Below are 17,192 nucleotides of genomic sequence, written 5' to 3' on the forward strand. Positions count from 1 at the left end.
GTCGAAGGGACAGAGAGCTGCTTTCTGCCTCTTAACCCAGCCGTCAGAATCTCACCAACTCAATTAGCCTGGGTACTTAAACCACCATCCCACCTCTACCACTATCGGCTAACACCCCAAGCTCCCCTTTGACATCTCCGAAGGCACCGACTTCATCTCTGGCCTCCGCACAATCGCCGGCTCAGGTACATCCCCCTCCCCCCTCTAACCATCCCCAGGCGATCCTACCCTCCGCGAAGGTCTAGCAACACACATCTTCTCCACCACAAAGAGCATGGAAAAGCGCGCCTTCGTAAACTCCGACGGCGACTTTCTCATCATCGCACAACAAGGCAATCTCGACATCCAAACCGAATTCGGCAATCTCTACGTCCAGCCCGGTGAGATCTGCGTCATCCAGCGCGGTCAACGCTTCAAAGTCGCTGTTGAGGGTCCAACCCGGGGATATATCCTCGAAGTATGGGGCTCGCACTTTGAACTTCCTGAACTTGGGCCGCTGGGTTCAAATGGTCTTGCTAACGCGCGGGACTTTTTGTACCCCAAGGCTAATTACACTGTTACCCGTGATGATCCGTGGGAGATCGTGTATAAGCTTGGCGGTCGCTTCTTCAAGAGCACGCAGAACCATTGCCCTTTTGACGTTGTTGCTTGGCATGGGAATTATGCGCCTTACAAGTATGATCTCACCAAGTTTGTGAACGTGGGATCTATCTCTGTTGATCATATTGATCCGTCCATCTTTTGCGTTTTGACAGCTGCTTCGCGAGATGCGAATGCGCCGCTGGCCGACTTTCTCATCTTTTCGCCCCGTTGGGATGTCGCGTCTCATACCTACCGTCCACCGTATTATCATCGCAATGCAGCTTCTGAGCTGATGGGCCTTATTTACGGAGAGTACGCAGGCCGGTCTGATGAGTTTCAACCCGGTGGCGTATCGTTTGAGTGCGGCTGGGTTCCCCACGGTGTAGCCTACGAAGTAAATCCCCTGATCACCTCCCTCACTCTCACACTAACATATTACAGGAATTCAAAGCAGCGTCCGCCCAACCCCCACCGCAGATGCAAATCTCCAAGGGTGCAGTGGCATTCATGTTCGAGAGCTGCCGACAGCTGACCATCACAGACTGGGCGTGGAACAGCGACAAGAAGCACGAGCACGAGCCCAAGATGTGGGATAACCTTGTCGACAACTTTTCCGAGCACCTTGATGAGATTAATGAGATCTTGGGGAAGAAAACCCTGTAAAAAGTCGTGGGGGAGAATGTCACGGTAGAAAGTCAATTGCAAATGGATTGTTTTGATTGGGTTCGGCAATTTAAATAAGGCATGAAATTGATCCACTGTTTTTGGGAGGAGGTGCAGAGGCTCAAGGCTTCCTCGGCCTCCGAGGCTGACAATATTATCAGATTGTTACGGCAGTTCTATAGTGAGATATGTCTGTGTTATTTTGATATACTTTTCGCTTCCGTATTCGTATGAGCAGTGGAATTGTACTCCACTAAGGAGACTCAGTATCCAATCACAGATGACATGTCTCGGGTATCTTTCATCGCTGTGGGCCGGGTTGAGCTCTTCCGTTGACTTGAGAATGGGTCGATATCAATTGATGACATTTCTACATCAATAAAAGCATCAACATCATCACTTTCACTCACTCACCACAAGCCTCACCTCTCGACGCTCATTCAGTCAACTCACTCATTTCATCGGCTGTCCTCAGCCTACCCCTCAAAATGAAGGCCCCAAAGACACCAGAATACGAATTCGGCGGCCCGTAAGTTCCCTCCCTCACCCTCCCCCTTCATCGCTAACTCCCATCAGCATCGGCGCCACTGGTATCGTTTTTGGTCTTCCAATTCTGATGCAACTTCTCTATCTCGGCTGCAACGACGTGTCAGGATGTCCCGCGCCAGCTCTTCTTGACCCCAAGACATTGACATGGCAGAAGTTCAAGGAGCAAACGCCTTGGCCAAAGGATGGTATCTGGGGATTCATGAGCTGGGAGGTCACGGGGTGGCTGTTTGCTTATTACTTTTTGAGTTTAGTGCTTTATCGCGTTTTGCCGGCGCAGGAGGTTTATGGGACGAAGTTGAGGGAGTCGGGCAAGGCGCTGAAGTATCGCTTTAACTGTAGGTGTCTATTGATCTCAGCGCTTGAGTAGTGAAACTGACAAAATTGCAGCCTTTTCTTCAAGCGTTGTGCAGTTGGCCGCATGTGCTGTTGGAACTTACATCTACGGCGCTGAATTCCCCGTCTGGACCTTCATGACCACCAACTATCTCCAACTCCTCACCACAAGCACCGTCCTAACATTCATCGTCTCGCTCTACGTCTACGTCGGCAGTTTCTCCGTCAAGAAGGGCAACCCCGAACTGCGCGAGTTAGCTAGAGGAGGTCACACCGGCCGCATCATCTACGACTTCTTCATCGGCCGTGAACTCAACCCTCGCGTGACGCTTCCTATTTTCGGGGAGATTGACATCAAGTCTTGGTTGGAGATGCGCACTGCTCTTACAGGCTGGATCTTGTTTAACTGCGCCTTCATCGCTCAACAATATCGCAACTACGGATATGTTTCTGATAGTATCTTGGTCATCGCTACGGTGCAAGCTTACTACGTGCTTGAGGGCCAGTACTCAGAGCTTGGACTCTTGGGTATGATGGATATTACTCAAGATGGTCTTGGATTCATGCTTACTTGGGGTAACATGGTCTGGGTACCCTTCCTTTACTCAACTCAGTGCCGCTACCTCTCTGTCTATCCCGTTCATCTGGGACCTATTGGTGTTTGCGCCATCGCCACTGTCTTTGCCATCGGACTATACATCTTCCGATCCTCCAACAACCAAAAGGCTCTCTTCCGCAAGGATCCCAATAACCCTGCTTTCGCAAACATGACCTTCATCCAGACTAAGCGCGGAACCAAGCTTTTGACAGGTGGATGGTGGGGAATGGCTCGTCATATCAACTACTTTGGCGACTGGCTTCAGTCTCTTCCTTTTTCGCTGCCTACCAAATTCGCTGGGTACGTTATCCTGCCAGCTGGTAGTGCTGTGGCTGGCAATGAGGTCGTCAAGATGCTGGATGGTCGCTTGGTGACCCCAGATGGTGCTGCGCCTTGGGGTATGCTGTTCACGTACTTTTACTCGGCTTGGTTTGGGTTCCTGCTTATTCATCGGGAGAGGAGAGATGATGCTGCTTGCATTGAGAAGTATGGCAAAGATTGGGATGAGTATAAGAGCAAGGTTAGATACAGAATCTTGCCTGGCGTGTACTAATGGCTGTAGCTGTATCGGTGAGAAAGAATAAAACCCTCGTGGAAATGGATTTATATTAAATATTTCAAGCTTTTGATAATGCATCTGTATGATTTATCGTGAACTGTGTTGTGCTCTACCTTGGATTTTGCAGCCGAGATGTGACAAGCTTTAACATTTAATTACTAGAGAGAAAACACCAGCCGTAATGGGATGCCCAAAGTGCCAGAAATATACTAATGAGAATACAATTAATTATCTCATTCTGGTCTTTAAGCTTGACATCGATATGACAAGATACAAGGAGGCAGAGGCATAAGTCTTAATTACAAATTGTGTGAAGTTGTCTAGGGTATATGAACGCGTCTTCGCGTGTCAAACGGGAATACCCCGCATTACGACAACGCGTTGTGGGCCAAGTGCGGAAAAGTGTGTTAGTCAGCGAAGCTATTATCCTATCAATGATATATCTTATCTTATCACCAACTGAGGAGCTGAAACCCAACAACCTGAGATTCACGGTTTTGAACCCTAAATCGCCAGTTATCAGCAATTAACTCAGTTGCCATGGCTCCGATTGTGCCGCAGTGCCAAGTACGAACATAGAAATATCAACTCTGCAATTGATGAAACTCACATACTCGATGACAGGCACTGCGATTCGCTAATCAGCAGCGATGTACAGAAGAGGCCACTCACGCAAATGAGCTGTTCTGCCTCCTGCATGCAAGACAAGCCCACGGTCTGTACATCGGTTACAAGAGGCGAAATGCACAGCTTGATGCTCTCGACGAAAATCCTCCAGATTATCTGGCAGGGACGCATATTCCCCTTGCCAACGATGACTTCGACTCTGTTGACGACAGCAAGGAGATGGAGGAGATCATTGATCATCTCCACGTGAAATGGAACACCCTCAATCGAGTGATTGAAGCTCGTAGAAAGCACCATGCTCATTTCTACTCAATCAGCTATGACTATGGTCATCAGGCATATATCGACAAGCTCGTCAGTCACCGCCACATTGTCCTTCTAGCACTGGGACGAGCTCGGAAGCGACTCATGGCCATTCTGTACATGAAAGAGCAGTGGTACTCGTGGGTGCGCGATGCACAAGATGACGAAGAATTAAACCGCGAGAAAGAGCAAAAGAAGCTCAAGCAGGAAGCTGCTCTGTTCAAGCGTCACATGAAGCAGATGGAGGCTAGAATGGAATTAATGCGCAAGAGGGAGGATCAGAAACTTCAAGATGCCTTCCTTGAAGAAGCATATCGAGAGCGCATGGCTATGAATGAAGATGCAGATGATGAGGCCTGGGATCCTACCTTCCCGTTGAAGACGAGGAAGACGATAACGACGAAACCATGGAGCAGCTGTTGCAAGGTGATAAGCGATATCATCATCTTCACACTGATGATTGGTTTAGAGAACGAGCGATTAAAGAAGTCGAACGTCGTCGCTTCTTTAAGAAAAAGACCAAGAAATCAAAGCGTCAGAGAAAAACAAAGGTTACGATTTGCGGGAAGAGTATCTGGAACCATGCTAGTGAGAATGCAATGTCTCGCGATGGATGGCTCCAATTCAGTGTCATGGCCAAGGACTGTGATTTAAAGCATGCTATCCAACTTTGCAGAAACTGGTCCGAGTTCTCTGATCTCAACCTCCTCACGCTATGGCAGTACTTCCCCGCGTCCAACTGGACGTCATGGGGCCAAGATCGCTTCATGCAGCAACTCCAGCAACTAGGTTTCTTCCCCTACTTCACAGACTTTGACGCAGACAAGTACACTCATCACCATCAAATCGGCGGACGGAGCCAAGGTCGTCGCCAGCATGATATCGTTGAGACGAGGAACATTCTCGTTGGAAATATGAAGCGGAACGATCCTGTAACCAGACGCTTTTTGCAGTATCTTCTTATGCGGAGGGGAGAGCTTCTCGTCATGGTGCGAGATGGCAAGACTGGGAGAGTTATTACTGCGCCAGATGATGAACAGCTCTGGACGTATCGAAAGAAACAAGGTCTTGGAAGGGCGTCGAAGAATGATTGGTTTAACATTCTAGAGGTAGGGCCTGATTTTATGAAGTTGACGGATATTCTGCGAGAGTGGAGGTTTGGGTTTGATGATTACTATGATGTGTTTATCTGGGACTTTGTACCCGGCGAACCACACATGGATCTCTACAACATTGTCGTCATGGTAAGTCCCCCTATCCCCAGCCTGACCACTATCTCTGACTTGCTAGGAACTCCGTAACGCCTGGCGTATGAGAACACCTCGCGACATGTACGTCCACATGGAATCCCTCCTCCGCAGCCTCCACCGCAATGAAAAGACCATGCGCACGCGCCAGATCAAACCCGGCGAGAACCTCAAATCCCTCTGGGACACCATCGCCGACGAAAGGTCAGAATTCCGCCTCTTCGACGTGAGCAACAAAAAAGTCACCATACGCAAAGACGCCCAATCGCCATACATGTTCTACAACAAAGCCAACGAAGTCGAAGACGCGATCCTCTTCCCTGACGAACTAACCTCTGACAGAAAGAGTGTTGCGTTCCGGGAAATTAGGAATGGTGTTGCGAGTATCGAGGATGGGATACTGCCTAGTACGGCTAGACATTTCGTCAAGGGGCTGGAGGCTATTAATAAGGGCAAGGATCCTATGAAGGCGATGCGTATGGCGAAGCATGAGGATCAGGATAATATTTGGGGTCTGCCCAAGGTTTGGGAGACGGCGCTTTTGCAGGCGAGGAGTGATAAGTTGAAGAACGCGCAGAAGGCACTTCTTCAGCGGACTGGGTTGTTGCATGCGTATAAGACGCTGTCGTATGATCGACGGCTGGAGGAGTCTGATGCCATGGAGATGATGGAGCGAGATAGGGCATTCAGTAAGTTCAGTGTTCCTTTAACTTGATCTAAGCTAACACGGACTAGGCTTCAAGGAGTCTTTCCACGCCGGTGATCTCGAACCAGGGTATAACGCCAAATACAACCTCCTCCAAGAAACACTCCGCGCTATGCTCAAAACCCCTCGCGTCGGCTCAACAGACTGGATCTTCTTCATAGCCGAGATTCTTGAATGGCTTGACCTCCGCGGCGATTACGATGACTACGTGCAAGATCCGCAGTACCCTGGGCCGCATAGCTTCATCGTGCAAGACATTATCCAAGCATTCGCCATGATAGCTATGTTCTTCCCCAACTCAGATGTTGCAAAGCTTCCAACCATGTTTGTCAACTCCAGCCAGTGTGACGAGTTTAGAAAATCAGGAGTGTTTGATCCTAAGGAACGAAGCAAAGTGCGGCCTGATCGGAGGACGAGAACGAGCTATAAATTCAGGGATAAGGAGTTCTGGAAGGAGTGGAAGGAGTTTTATAAGACGGAGAGGTATTTTGCGGATGTGTACCCCATGGAATGGAGTCTCGCAGTCCGTCCTATCATCGCCCACTGTTCGTCACCCCTCGGTCCAACTTTCGTAGCATACATAACTAACAAATCACAGTGTATCAAGCTGGTGTTATAGCCCCAGCGTACATGCAAAGCCATCCCGAAGTCGTTCTCGGCATGGCAACAGCCACAAAGAACCCCATCGCCCCGACAAACTCGACCTCTTCATCAACTACCAAGACCAATACGGCAACTTCCCAATAACATACCCGCCAACCTTCGTCGACCCCTCCAAATGGCCAGAAGTAATCCCCACCGCACGCTCATTCTCCCAAAAACACCCAACCGCTCGATTCGCCGTTCTGCGTCTCTGGTCCGCACCGCACTACTACCCCTTCATGGTAGGAATGTTCAACCGCAGAAACACGAGCTTCCTCGACAGTCGCGGGCGCTCGTGGGAGTGGAAGTTTGTGCCCAAGGATATGCCTGGTAGTGAATTCAGTGCACATCATACCACGGGGAAGAGGCTGGAAGTGCTCAAGGATAAGTTTGGGGATAGGGTTATGCATAGGGGGGATCTGATATTGGTGATGGGGGTTGATGAGGATGATTTGTTGAGGTATTGTACGGCTGTTACGTTTGCTATGCAGACGAAGCCGTGGTTGAGGGAGATTGATCTCTGGAAGAGCTTTATTAACGTGGACTTTGAGTTTTTGCTGGACTTGGAGCCGTTTTGGATGGAATAGAAGAGTCTGCTGGGAAGATTGGAAGTGGTGTAGAGCCTGGAAGGGGTAGGTCTGCGGAGTTTTGGTATTATGAGATGAGATTCCCACCGCCGCATTCACGGAAGCGAGCATGTCCGCTTTTACACTACCCGAACCAAACTGGGAAAGGACCCTACCTAACTAGTTAGTACCTTTAAATATCGGCATATTAATTCAATGGATAAATTACTTAGCTGGGCAACTCGGACCTTACTCAGTAGCAGGTCGACATAAGACTAGTGAATGTTAGGTCATGGAAGTAGAAGTAAAGTCCAGCGTTATATAGTTCTGTCTATGAGTCAGATAGTAGCTGGAGAATGTATTGAACTGTATTCTTGCATAGTCCAGGTTACAATTTGGAACCCCCCGCGTCCACCTTCATCATAACACTCTTGACCTCCAAGAAGTTGTCCATGCTGTAAAGCCATCCCTCTCTACCCTGCCCCGAAGACTTGTACCCACCAAAAGGAAGATCTCTTGCAGTCGTGGGACTAGTGCAGTTGATACCAACATACCCCGAGTTGAGCTGTTGAGTGACCCTCATAGCCCGATCAATATTCTTGGTGTAGACCGCAGCGTACAGTCCAAACTCTGTGTCGTTTGCCTTCTGAACGGCCTCCTCCTCTGTTTTGATGACGTTGATGTTCACGACAGGCCCAAAAATCTCCTCCTTCATGATCTTGGCATTCTCAGCCGTGTCCAAAAAGATCGTCGGTTCAATGAAGAAACCTCCCGTCTTGTCATAACTCCCCTTGCCACCTTGAACAAGCTTTCCTGACTTCTTACCCTCGTCTATATAAGACAAAACAGTCTCGTACTGAGTTTTGTCCGCTTGTGGACCATGATCAACACCCTTTTGCGTTGGATCACCTGGTTTCGCAGCTGCAAGTGCTTTTTTACTAGCTTCAATGAACTTCTCAGCGATGGTGTCCTGCACGTAAACGCGAGAATTCGCCATGCAGACCTGTCCGCTGTTCCACTGGATACTGTGCATAGTGTCCTTAGCAGCCTGCTCAATATCCGCGTCATCGAAGATAATAACCGGCGATTTACCACCGAGTTCCAGAATGACTTTCTTCAGGTTGGATTTGGCAGCTGCTTCCTGAATCGCCCGTCCTGTACGGCCCGAACCAGTAAACGAGATTGCGCGTACATCCATATGTGATGACAGGGCTTCTCCAGAGGGGTTGCCGTGGCCTGATATGACGTTGAAGACTCCAGGAGGAAAGCCTGCTTTGTGGATTAGCTCCGCGAACTTGGCTGCGCCGAGCGGCGCTTTCTCGCTCGATTTGAGCACGACTGTATTTCCGGTGATGAGCGCGGGCGCAGTCTTCCCCGCGAAGAAGAGGAGAGCGGCGTTCCAGGGAACAATAGCACCGACGACACCGAATGGCTGACGGAGAGTCATGGTGACATAGCCCGGCGTATTGAGACTTGCCTGGCCTTGGATGTGAGGCCAAGCTTCAGCGTAGTAATCATAACTCCCCGCAGCGGCGTATCCCTCAAAGAATTCCGGGAGTGGACGACCCATTGATTTAGCCTCAAGCAACGCCAGTTCGTCATTGTGCTGTCTGACCAGACCCGCGAGTTTCTTCATGTAGCCGCCGCGCTTGGCGGGATCTAAAGCAGACCATGCAGGAAAAGCACGCTGAGCAGCTGCGACGGCGTTGTTGACATCGTCTTTTGTGGCTTCGGGGACTTGCGCAAGACAGTTTTAGCTTAGAATCAGAGCGGGGTTTGTTGTATGTTTACCATCTGCGACTTTATCACCTGTCGCTGGGTTGAAGAGGGGAAAAGTGTTGCCGTCAGAAGCGCCGACAAGCTAAGACCGTCAGTTCCTCGATTCACGAGCGGGGAGTTGGCTTATACTTGGCCGTCAATGAGCATCAGAGGCTTGATTACCTCGCTTCCATTCGTGGAGCCCATTTTGAATGATGCTGTTTGGTGAAACTGTGAGTTTGAGTACAGAGAAAGGTCTCAATCTATCAATGACGAGATTGGTTTCACATGACATCAATCATGAACTTGATAGGCAAAACATCCGCGAATATTTATGCGCCACCCCCGCAATATTCGGGAGGGGAAACAGCCGTGAAACAGTGCAGCCGAGACACGGCGCTATGAACGGCCCGAGACGATGATCGGCAGAGTTTATGAGCTGATGTTTGTCTATGATTCTATGCATAAAAATAAGTCTATGATATCTATCGAAGTCGTTGAACCTGTGAGCGTGGAGAGAGCTTGTTGTTGTTGCCACTTAAAGTTACTCCACTGGAAGCCATTGACAAGCCAATTCCTTGATCTGAGCAGGGAAATGGTTATCCGGAACCTGCGCGCTCTCCCTGCTACCGAACCACGCGTAAAATGCTCGAAGACTGGCCAACTCAGGGTCTGCTAGAAGATCAAGGGAGTAGAGGTCTTTGGCAAAGTGTAGAGTTGAGTACAAAACACAATCAGCGATGGTGACCTGTCCATCTCCACCATTAAAGCGAGTATCGCCCTCGTAGTATTTCTCCAGCAGTTTCAGATTCTTGTTGCAGTACTCGAGAGCAAGTTTCGCAGTAATCGGATGCGTCTCCTCAAGCATATTGAACAGCGCCGTCCCCTTGTGGCACGCAAACCCAAATTGACTGGTGACTTCATCCGCAAGACCCAGGACTTCTCTGACGCGTGCTTTCTCCTCCGCGGTCCGTCCGCGCATACTTCCAGCAGCATGCTTTGCAAGTTCAACTTGCCACGGCTGCTGTGGATCATCGCAGATGTCTTCAAAGTACTCAAGGATCGCGACTGACTGCTTGATGAACTTTCCATCTGGAAGGCGTAAGATTGGCGCTGTGCCTTGAGGTTTCCCGGGCGCGGTCAGGCTATTACTATTCGGGGAGACGGTCACTTCTGTGACTTTGATGAGTGGTGATGCGAGGAGTTGTTTCTCGGCGAGATAGATGAGGACGCGGCGGGGATACATGCCCCATGACAAGGAGAAGAGCTCGAGAGGGGTTGACATTGTGAGTGTAATTCACCGATGTTTTTGTTGATTGAATGAGTGGTGGCAACAAGGTTGGCTCGTAATGGAATTTTATATGTCTTTGGCAAGGAGACTTTGCGGATTGTTTACCTGATCTGAAGTCTCCGATAGGTCGGTGAGTTTTGTGTCGGCATCTTTAAAGTGACCGATGGCCATTGGCATATTTTCCGGCCATAGTACGACCGAGACAGGTAGCAATGAGAGAAATGAGATATTTCAAGGCCCAGGCTTCTGCGCACAATGGCAGACATATCATCGGGGCGGCAGGACTGGCAATACATTGAACTGACTCAACAGGCATGTTATTCATTACCGTGTTTTGCTCCCACTTTAATCCAGAGGGAGAGATTATCTGGGTGATTATGTCAACGGTCTGAATGTGGAATCAACGTTTTGTGCCGTTAGCCTCAGCCCTCTAAACAAAACATCTCAATATTTTAAGTAGGCAGTGCAATTGAGCAGCACATACGCCACATTGAGAGTGCGCAATGATCCTTATGTTTCTACCATGTGCATTTGTCTATAAATCCAACACTTCCTCCCTCGTTCAGACACTTTTCGAAACACACAACGTCCTGCTCCCATTTCATAGGGGGCATCCTACCCTCACATATTCCTCATTCTCTCTCCATCTCATCTCCCAAGATGGCTACCTCATGCCTTTCACGTCTCCTCCTCATCTTCCTATTGGGAGCCATCAACGTCGTAGCTCATCCTATGAGCAAGGACAAGCCAACAGGGTCAGGCAATACCGTCGTCCAGAGAACACCATGCCTTAAGTGGAAGCCCAAAGAGGAACACCAGCACAATCACATGCATCACGGCAATAACACATACACCTACCAGAAGATCACGGTGAAGCTCGATGACAAGGACGGAGCAAAGCATAAGTTTGATGCGGATGAGGATGAAGAATCGACCAAGACTGAATATCCGAGCAAAGCTTCTGCAAAGCACGGCGAGACCAAGGGCACAGCCCACAACCACAAGAATCTGAAAAGAAGCGACAGGGCCGTTAATCTTAAACTCACCGACGAAGAAGTGGACGAGATGGAAAGGCTTGCGCACAGCTATACGCTATTGACTCGGAAAGAAAAGATCAAGTTGGAAAAGATGTTCAAGGTATATCAGCATATGAAGGAGGAGGAGGAAAAGCTCGACAACTCCAAGCCGAGCACAGCCAAAGAGCCAAAGGATGATGTCTTTGACGAGGCCAGCAAGCAGAAGGACTACAAAGCTCAACTCGACAAACTTAAGAAGGACGAGGGCTACAAACCCAAAGAGCCAAAGTATGGTGTCTTTGTTAAGGCCCCGAATGAGAAGGACTACAAAGCTCAACTCGACAACATCGAGAAGAACGAGGACGACAAACCCAAGGACGCAAAACCCTGGTGGGCACTCCCGACCGGCAAACACGACCAAGCCAAACATCATAGGAACGAACTTGCTTCAACCGGAAAGAAAGGAGTTGAGGCAAAGTGGAAGATTACGAAAAGATGCGAGGAGATGTTACCATGGTGGGTTCAGCTAATAATCAAGAAGGTTAGGAAGGATAAGGCGAAAAAGAAGGCGAAAAAGGAGGAGGAGGAAAGGAAGAAACTGGAGGAGGAGGGAAGGCTGGGTGGTCGAAACAGAAAGTTGTCTGGCTCCCCGCCCTCGTTTGGGCCAGGAGTGGGATTACAAAAGGACTCGGCATATTCTAAGCTGAAAAAGATTAAGGAGATGGAGGAGAAGTTGGCCAACGCACCACACAGAGACAAGCCTAAAGACTGGTTTGAGGATAAAACGAACAAGGCTTTTGATACAAAGCCCAGTGAAGAGAACGAACCTCTGAACGTGGGTGCTAAATTCAACGACGACAAGCCAAGTTCTTCCGCATTGCAGCAAAAACAGGACAAGGAGGAAAAACAGGAGCCAGAGGTGGAACCCAACAAGACCTCGGAAGATTCCAAGGATGGACAATCTAATCAGAGCAAGACCTCCCTTACACGGAGGTTTCTACATGTACACGTACCTTATCCAGGCATTAAGAGACGGCCTGAGTCGAAAGAGACCGTAATCGAATTTAGAAAACGTGGGCAACCAAGCAACGTCAAATTTAAACAGGAGTCAGAGGAGCAACCGAACACAGCCTCGGAAGATTCCAAGGATGAAGACTCTAATCAGAGGAACTCCCTTACAGCCCGGTTTTTTCCACCACGCCCACGACCTCCGTCTAGTGTAGAGCGCAAGAGACGGAGGCGACTCGAAAGGGAACGTAGGATTCAGAAGGCCTATGAGAATTACATTAGAGTACTACGCTCAGGGAGTTTACGGGGCCTTGGGAAGGCTGAAGATGAGTTACTGAGGGCAATATGGACGAAAGTATAACCGTTCACAGCGAGGGCAACGAGGCAAACCCTTCTGGAGAGGCAGAGCTTCAGCTAAAAACAAACATCTAGACGACATCCATGATTAAGCTCTATCTTATGCATATTTTTCGGCAATTGGTTTCAGGTTTTTTTTGGGACAAAGGTGCCAGCGCTTTACATTGAGAAATAAAAGTCTCAGGGGGGGTAAGCGATCACGGGGACTGGACGCAGGATACCCAGGGATCAAACACGAGCAAGTTCAACCAGCACCTGATCTTCATTCCTCTCACAAGCTCTCGACTCGACAGGCCTCTCGTGGTGGGGGGTAAGGATAGCTCGATCCTTAGGGTCTAGATCTAGATTGCGCTTCACTCTAGGCTCGGTTGGGTACTGGATCTTCAATAGCTAGTGCCACAGCATACCAATACAATCGACTGTAATTTGAAGAATTGTGTTTTCTTAGGAAATAGAATTCAGTGGCTTCATGACCGGAAGTGTACTAGTGCCTGTGTGATATGTAATACTCAATGTCTTGTCAAACTGAAAACAGTGACTTTTATTAATTTCTTAGGATATGAGTTATAACAGATCATCCCAAAATGAATGAAAGTGTTAGTCCTGCATGCAATACTTTATAAACACAGTTCCCTTGCAAATCACTCTGATACTATCCAACATGTGCATATCTACTCATCAGATGACTCCCTCGCGCGGGTACGAACCCGCGCCAATTCAATTTCAAAAGCCTTATTCTTAGCATCCTCATGTGAATCTGAAGAACCAGCGCAAGACTCCAAGTCAAAACCTCGCGATGAATGTGATGAACGTCTGATGGGTCGACTGGGCGAAATCTCCGATTGATGCTCTGTGAGTCTCGCTGCTTCGGGTTTCTGGATTGAGTCGGTGGTGTAGCGACTGCTTTGGCTTGTTCCTTTTCCTCGGATGGTGTTGAATGCGCGTGAGTTGGCGGCGAGGTTGAAGTATGGTCGTAGTGAGGGGAGACAGGCGATGACCAGGCCGAGATATAAATCCAAGGTATTCCAGAAGTCTACGTATGTTAGCTTAGTTTTGTGAAATTGGGTGAGGGACTTACGGGATTCGACGATGGAGACCTTGCGGTGTGCACCATCGATGAATAGCTCGTGGAAGCGGATGATGCTGATGACCATGTTGATGATGCCAAGAAGAAAGGTCAAGTAAACACCAACTCGCAGCCATCCTTTGATCATGAGATCAGGCACGATAAGCCAAGGAAGAATGAAGACTGAATCTGTTAGCTTAGGTCATGTCATGAACAGGAGGCGCTTACTGAAAACATCGCCAGCAAAATGCAGAGCCCAAGAAGTCTTCAAGAACGTCATCGCAGCATCATGCGGGCATTGGTTATCAGGGTCCAGCGACCTATTTAAGTCAGCAACTTGCTCATTTCCCTGGTGACGGTGACTTACCATAGTCGAGTGACAGGGATACAGACGCAAAATGGCAGAATCATCGTGACGATATACGAAAGCGCAACATAGAGAGCAGTCGCCCAGAGAAACATTCTCCTCTTGTGCATATGAACAGGAATGACCTGGCGGTAGACAGCAAGCAGAGCAGCTTTGCAGAGATAAAACGCCGTGAAAAAAGGCAGAGCACAGATCCAGAGCAACTACGAAATGTTAGTCCATCTCCTAAAGCTCAGTAACAGTGTCATACCTTGAGAACAAACTCTTTGTCGCTGAGAGTTCCCTCCCAGTCCTTCAGACTGCTGTCGACCCATGGCTCCATGACACCCATGTGAACATACGTGATGCAGAAGGACGCCACGGTAATGCCAGCTGCCCATGCCAATAACATCCATATGTCACTGTCCATGAGCCTTCGTTTTTGGATGACGAGGCGGAGGTAGATTCGTGCGATGATGACAATTGTCGATAAGGCTATGAGCGTCCATTCTGTAATCTATACCTGTTAGCTGATGCACATGACAGTCACAATAATACTGACCAGAAGGGTTGACGGTCCTATCGCCATGATTGCGGTGTTATCGTGTCCAGATCTTGTATGATACCCTCGTCGTTAAAGTGTTTTCCGGTAGTGTACTCACGTACGAGTGACGCTATATGTAAAACATGGGAAGAAACAAACCAGCAAACGCATCAGCCCACGAATGCGATGACACCCTCTCTAAATACCATCCTCGCTCTTTCGCGAGCAAAAAGAATAAAGTTTACCTTCAGTTTTCATAAGCTATCCGGAATCTCTTAGCGGACGGGACGTGGCGCATTCCGTATGCAGGGGCTAGACGGGAATCTGAGCAACCACAAAGGTTAAAAAACTGGGTAGTAAGACCATAAGAGTCGAGCCTGTTGTTGGTGATGGGCATTGCTGGTATGTTTTGTAAAGTCAGTTGGGTGTAGCGATTTGGTATTTGCGTAGGTAGATGATGTAGACCTCATAACAGCATGCTCGCTTAGTTGGTGAGGCTTGGAAAGAAAGGTTGAGGGCAACACGTGGCAAAGCCATTATTGAGAAACGCATTGTTGGGAGTGATGATGAGATGGGAGATCGTACGTCCAGGCGAGCATGTTGCCAGATCGAGAAAGTTGAGGGATATCTGGACCGAGATGGCTTCAATTGAGGGTTTAACGGTGTCAATTATAGACCTGCTATACCGAAGTAGTAAGTTTTTGAGGACACCATTTGGTCTAGCACCCGTTCCAGCATTGGAACACATGATTAGTAAATGTCGAATTGTGCTTATGTAGATCCCACCTTGAAACCAGCTATCGGGTGAACAAATTCGTGTGCACCAGCGTTGCTCAACGTCTCGATATCATACGTGATATCCATTATCTCGAGCTCTCACCTGACTATGATCCTCAATCAACCACCATATATCCAAAAAGAATTCCTCCAAATCTCAGAGAACCTCGGTCTCCATACCTCATGCCAGCTACCAGTCCCCAAAGCAAAAGCCGTTGGTCCGAGGCATGCAACACGAATAAAGACGTTACTGAATGACCATTGTATGCGTCATCCAACACCGAGAATTCAACGGATCTACGGCAGCAGCGTTATGGACAATGGTGCTTTTGCCGACGCCCAATGTCAGCGGCGCCGACGAAAATGTCGCTGATCTGCAGGCTCGCTGATCGACCAACTCTATTCGAAAAGAGCTGCATTTCGCTAAGACCCTAAACGTTGCTTGTCCGAGGTTGTATCATGACGAGGCGAGTTCAACTGCACTTTAATCTGGGAGGTCAAAGAAGGGCTTAGCTCTAGCGCACAGAGGTCAAGAATACGAATAGACAAACACGAATAGTATACCCATTATCTAGTCTTGTTGAATTGCACAACGGTGTCAGTTGAAGTGGGCTATCTCTTCACGTCTTGAGGGGGCCAAGGATGACCTCATAGGATCAGCCGTCCAAGGGAAGGCTACTATGTAACGTTCACGCGGAGCCTTTCGAGATTGTAGAATGGATTATTATGGAGTCGCATTGACAATTCACGCGGTGAGCAGGCATACCTGAGATCGCCTGTACTTAGTTAAATTTATGGAGTAGCTTGGCAAGTAATACGACGTCGCGTAGAGGCCTTGGTACCTAAAGCCTCCGCGGAAAATATCGTGCAAGCGAACATATTATACGATATATAAACAGAGTTATATGTGAATGAGGCCCAAAACATCACCAAAATGTTTCATGTAATGTTTTGAGTCAGTCAAATGTTTCAGTGGGGTAACCCTCAGATGATCTGAGTCGCCATGACTCTCTTACAGGGTCCGTCTGAGCACAATCCGAGTCACGAGAGGGCCAAAGCGCTGTCATGATTAAATATCTATTAGCGTAAAGAATCGTTTCCTCAGCTAATTAGACTGTTTACTGCGTCAATGCCGAATGTCACGATAGCGCCGAGACGGACTGACATCTCAGTGCCATATTGACGGACCCAAAGCATTAATGGACCAGGGTAGCCTAGTCACATGCTCTCTCTCTGCAGCGGGATCTTCGTTCGTCACCGGCCATGTTACAGATCTACTTGAAACCAAAAGACACGCCAGGGAATTACGGATAATCACGACATTCGATATCGCTCGATTATCAGGCAAGAATTTGTCAATGCGGTGAGTCCAAAACAAAAGCAAAAACGAGATCTGATATGCAGGTCATTTCAATATCTCAGCAAGGATAAGTCTTGGCACTCAGTCTTTTCCAAGCTGTTGGGTTTTTTGGCCTCTTGAGCAATATCACCAGTGGAGAATTTCACCAATTGATCGACGAAACAAAAGATCGCACAGAACTTCTTCATCGTTACAAATCCCTTACAAACCTCTCAATCTTTAACCTCGGAACATTCGGTAAACCTGTCAGTGTCACCAAACCCCACTCCAACCACATGGTCATATTGTGATCGG

At 48.5% G+C, this 17,192-nt stretch overlaps 6 protein-coding genes across 6 annotated transcripts; 3 read left to right on the plus strand and 3 right to left on the minus strand.

The window, feature by feature from the left end:
• On the plus strand, nucleotides 1–1,245 carry FTJAE_12718 (homogentisate 1 2-dioxygenase; the record flags this gene model as incomplete). The annotated part of the gene is made up of 3 exons (XM_037345792.1): nucleotides 122–185; nucleotides 240–976; nucleotides 1,024–1,245. Coding segments are annotated over 3 exons (1,023 nt in total), but the record flags the coding sequence as incomplete, so codon positions are not given.
• Nucleotides 1,246–1,733: 488 nt separating this feature from the next.
• FTJAE_12719 (delta14-sterol reductase) lies at nucleotides 1,734–6,914 on the plus strand (the record flags this gene model as incomplete). Its single annotated transcript, XM_037345793.1, has 8 exons — nucleotides 1,734–1,774; nucleotides 1,822–2,129; nucleotides 2,182–3,245; nucleotides 3,909–4,709; nucleotides 4,784–5,458; nucleotides 5,505–6,150; nucleotides 6,197–6,712; nucleotides 6,766–6,914. The coding sequence occupies 8 exons, from the start codon at nucleotides 1,734–1,736 to the stop codon at nucleotides 6,912–6,914; spliced, it is 4,200 nt and encodes a 1,399-aa protein (XP_037200203.1).
• A 59-nt stretch (nucleotides 6,915–6,973) lies between these two features.
• Nucleotides 6,974–9,340, minus strand: FTJAE_12720 (aldehyde dehydrogenase; the record flags this gene model as incomplete). The annotated part of the gene is made up of 5 exons (XM_037345795.1): nucleotides 6,974–7,551; nucleotides 7,605–7,650; nucleotides 7,791–9,112; nucleotides 9,167–9,236; nucleotides 9,284–9,340. The coding sequence occupies 5 exons, from the start codon at nucleotides 9,338–9,340 to the stop codon at nucleotides 6,974–6,976; spliced, it is 2,073 nt and encodes a 690-aa protein (XP_037200204.1).
• A 337-nt stretch (nucleotides 9,341–9,677) lies between these two features.
• On the minus strand, nucleotides 9,678–10,418 carry FTJAE_12721 (uncharacterized protein; the record flags this gene model as incomplete). The annotated part of the gene is made up of 1 exon (XM_037345796.1): nucleotides 9,678–10,418. One exon carries the CDS (start codon nucleotides 10,416–10,418, stop codon nucleotides 9,678–9,680), a length of 741 nt encoding a protein of 246 aa, XP_037200205.1.
• A 666-nt stretch (nucleotides 10,419–11,084) lies between these two features.
• On the plus strand, nucleotides 11,085–12,809 carry FTJAE_12722 (uncharacterized protein; the record flags this gene model as incomplete). The annotated part of the gene is made up of 1 exon (XM_037345797.1): nucleotides 11,085–12,809. The coding sequence occupies one exon, from the start codon at nucleotides 11,085–11,087 to the stop codon at nucleotides 12,807–12,809; it is 1,725 nt and encodes a 574-aa protein (XP_037200206.1).
• A 667-nt stretch (nucleotides 12,810–13,476) lies between these two features.
• FTJAE_12723 (uncharacterized protein) lies at nucleotides 13,477–14,806 on the minus strand (the record flags this gene model as incomplete). The annotated part of the gene is made up of 6 exons (XM_037345798.1): nucleotides 13,477–13,838; nucleotides 13,884–14,054; nucleotides 14,100–14,191; nucleotides 14,239–14,441; nucleotides 14,489–14,734; nucleotides 14,780–14,806. 6 exons carry the CDS (start codon nucleotides 14,804–14,806, stop codon nucleotides 13,477–13,479), a joined length of 1,101 nt encoding a protein of 366 aa, XP_037200207.1.
• Nucleotides 14,807–17,192: the final 2,386 nt, after the last annotated feature.

The sequence above is a fragment of the Fusarium tjaetaba genome (genome assembly GCF_013396195.1).
Source record: "Fusarium tjaetaba strain NRRL 66243 chromosome Unknown NRRL66243_c0000357, whole genome shotgun sequence".
NCBI lineage: Eukaryota > Fungi > Ascomycota > Sordariomycetes > Hypocreales > Nectriaceae > Fusarium > Fusarium tjaetaba.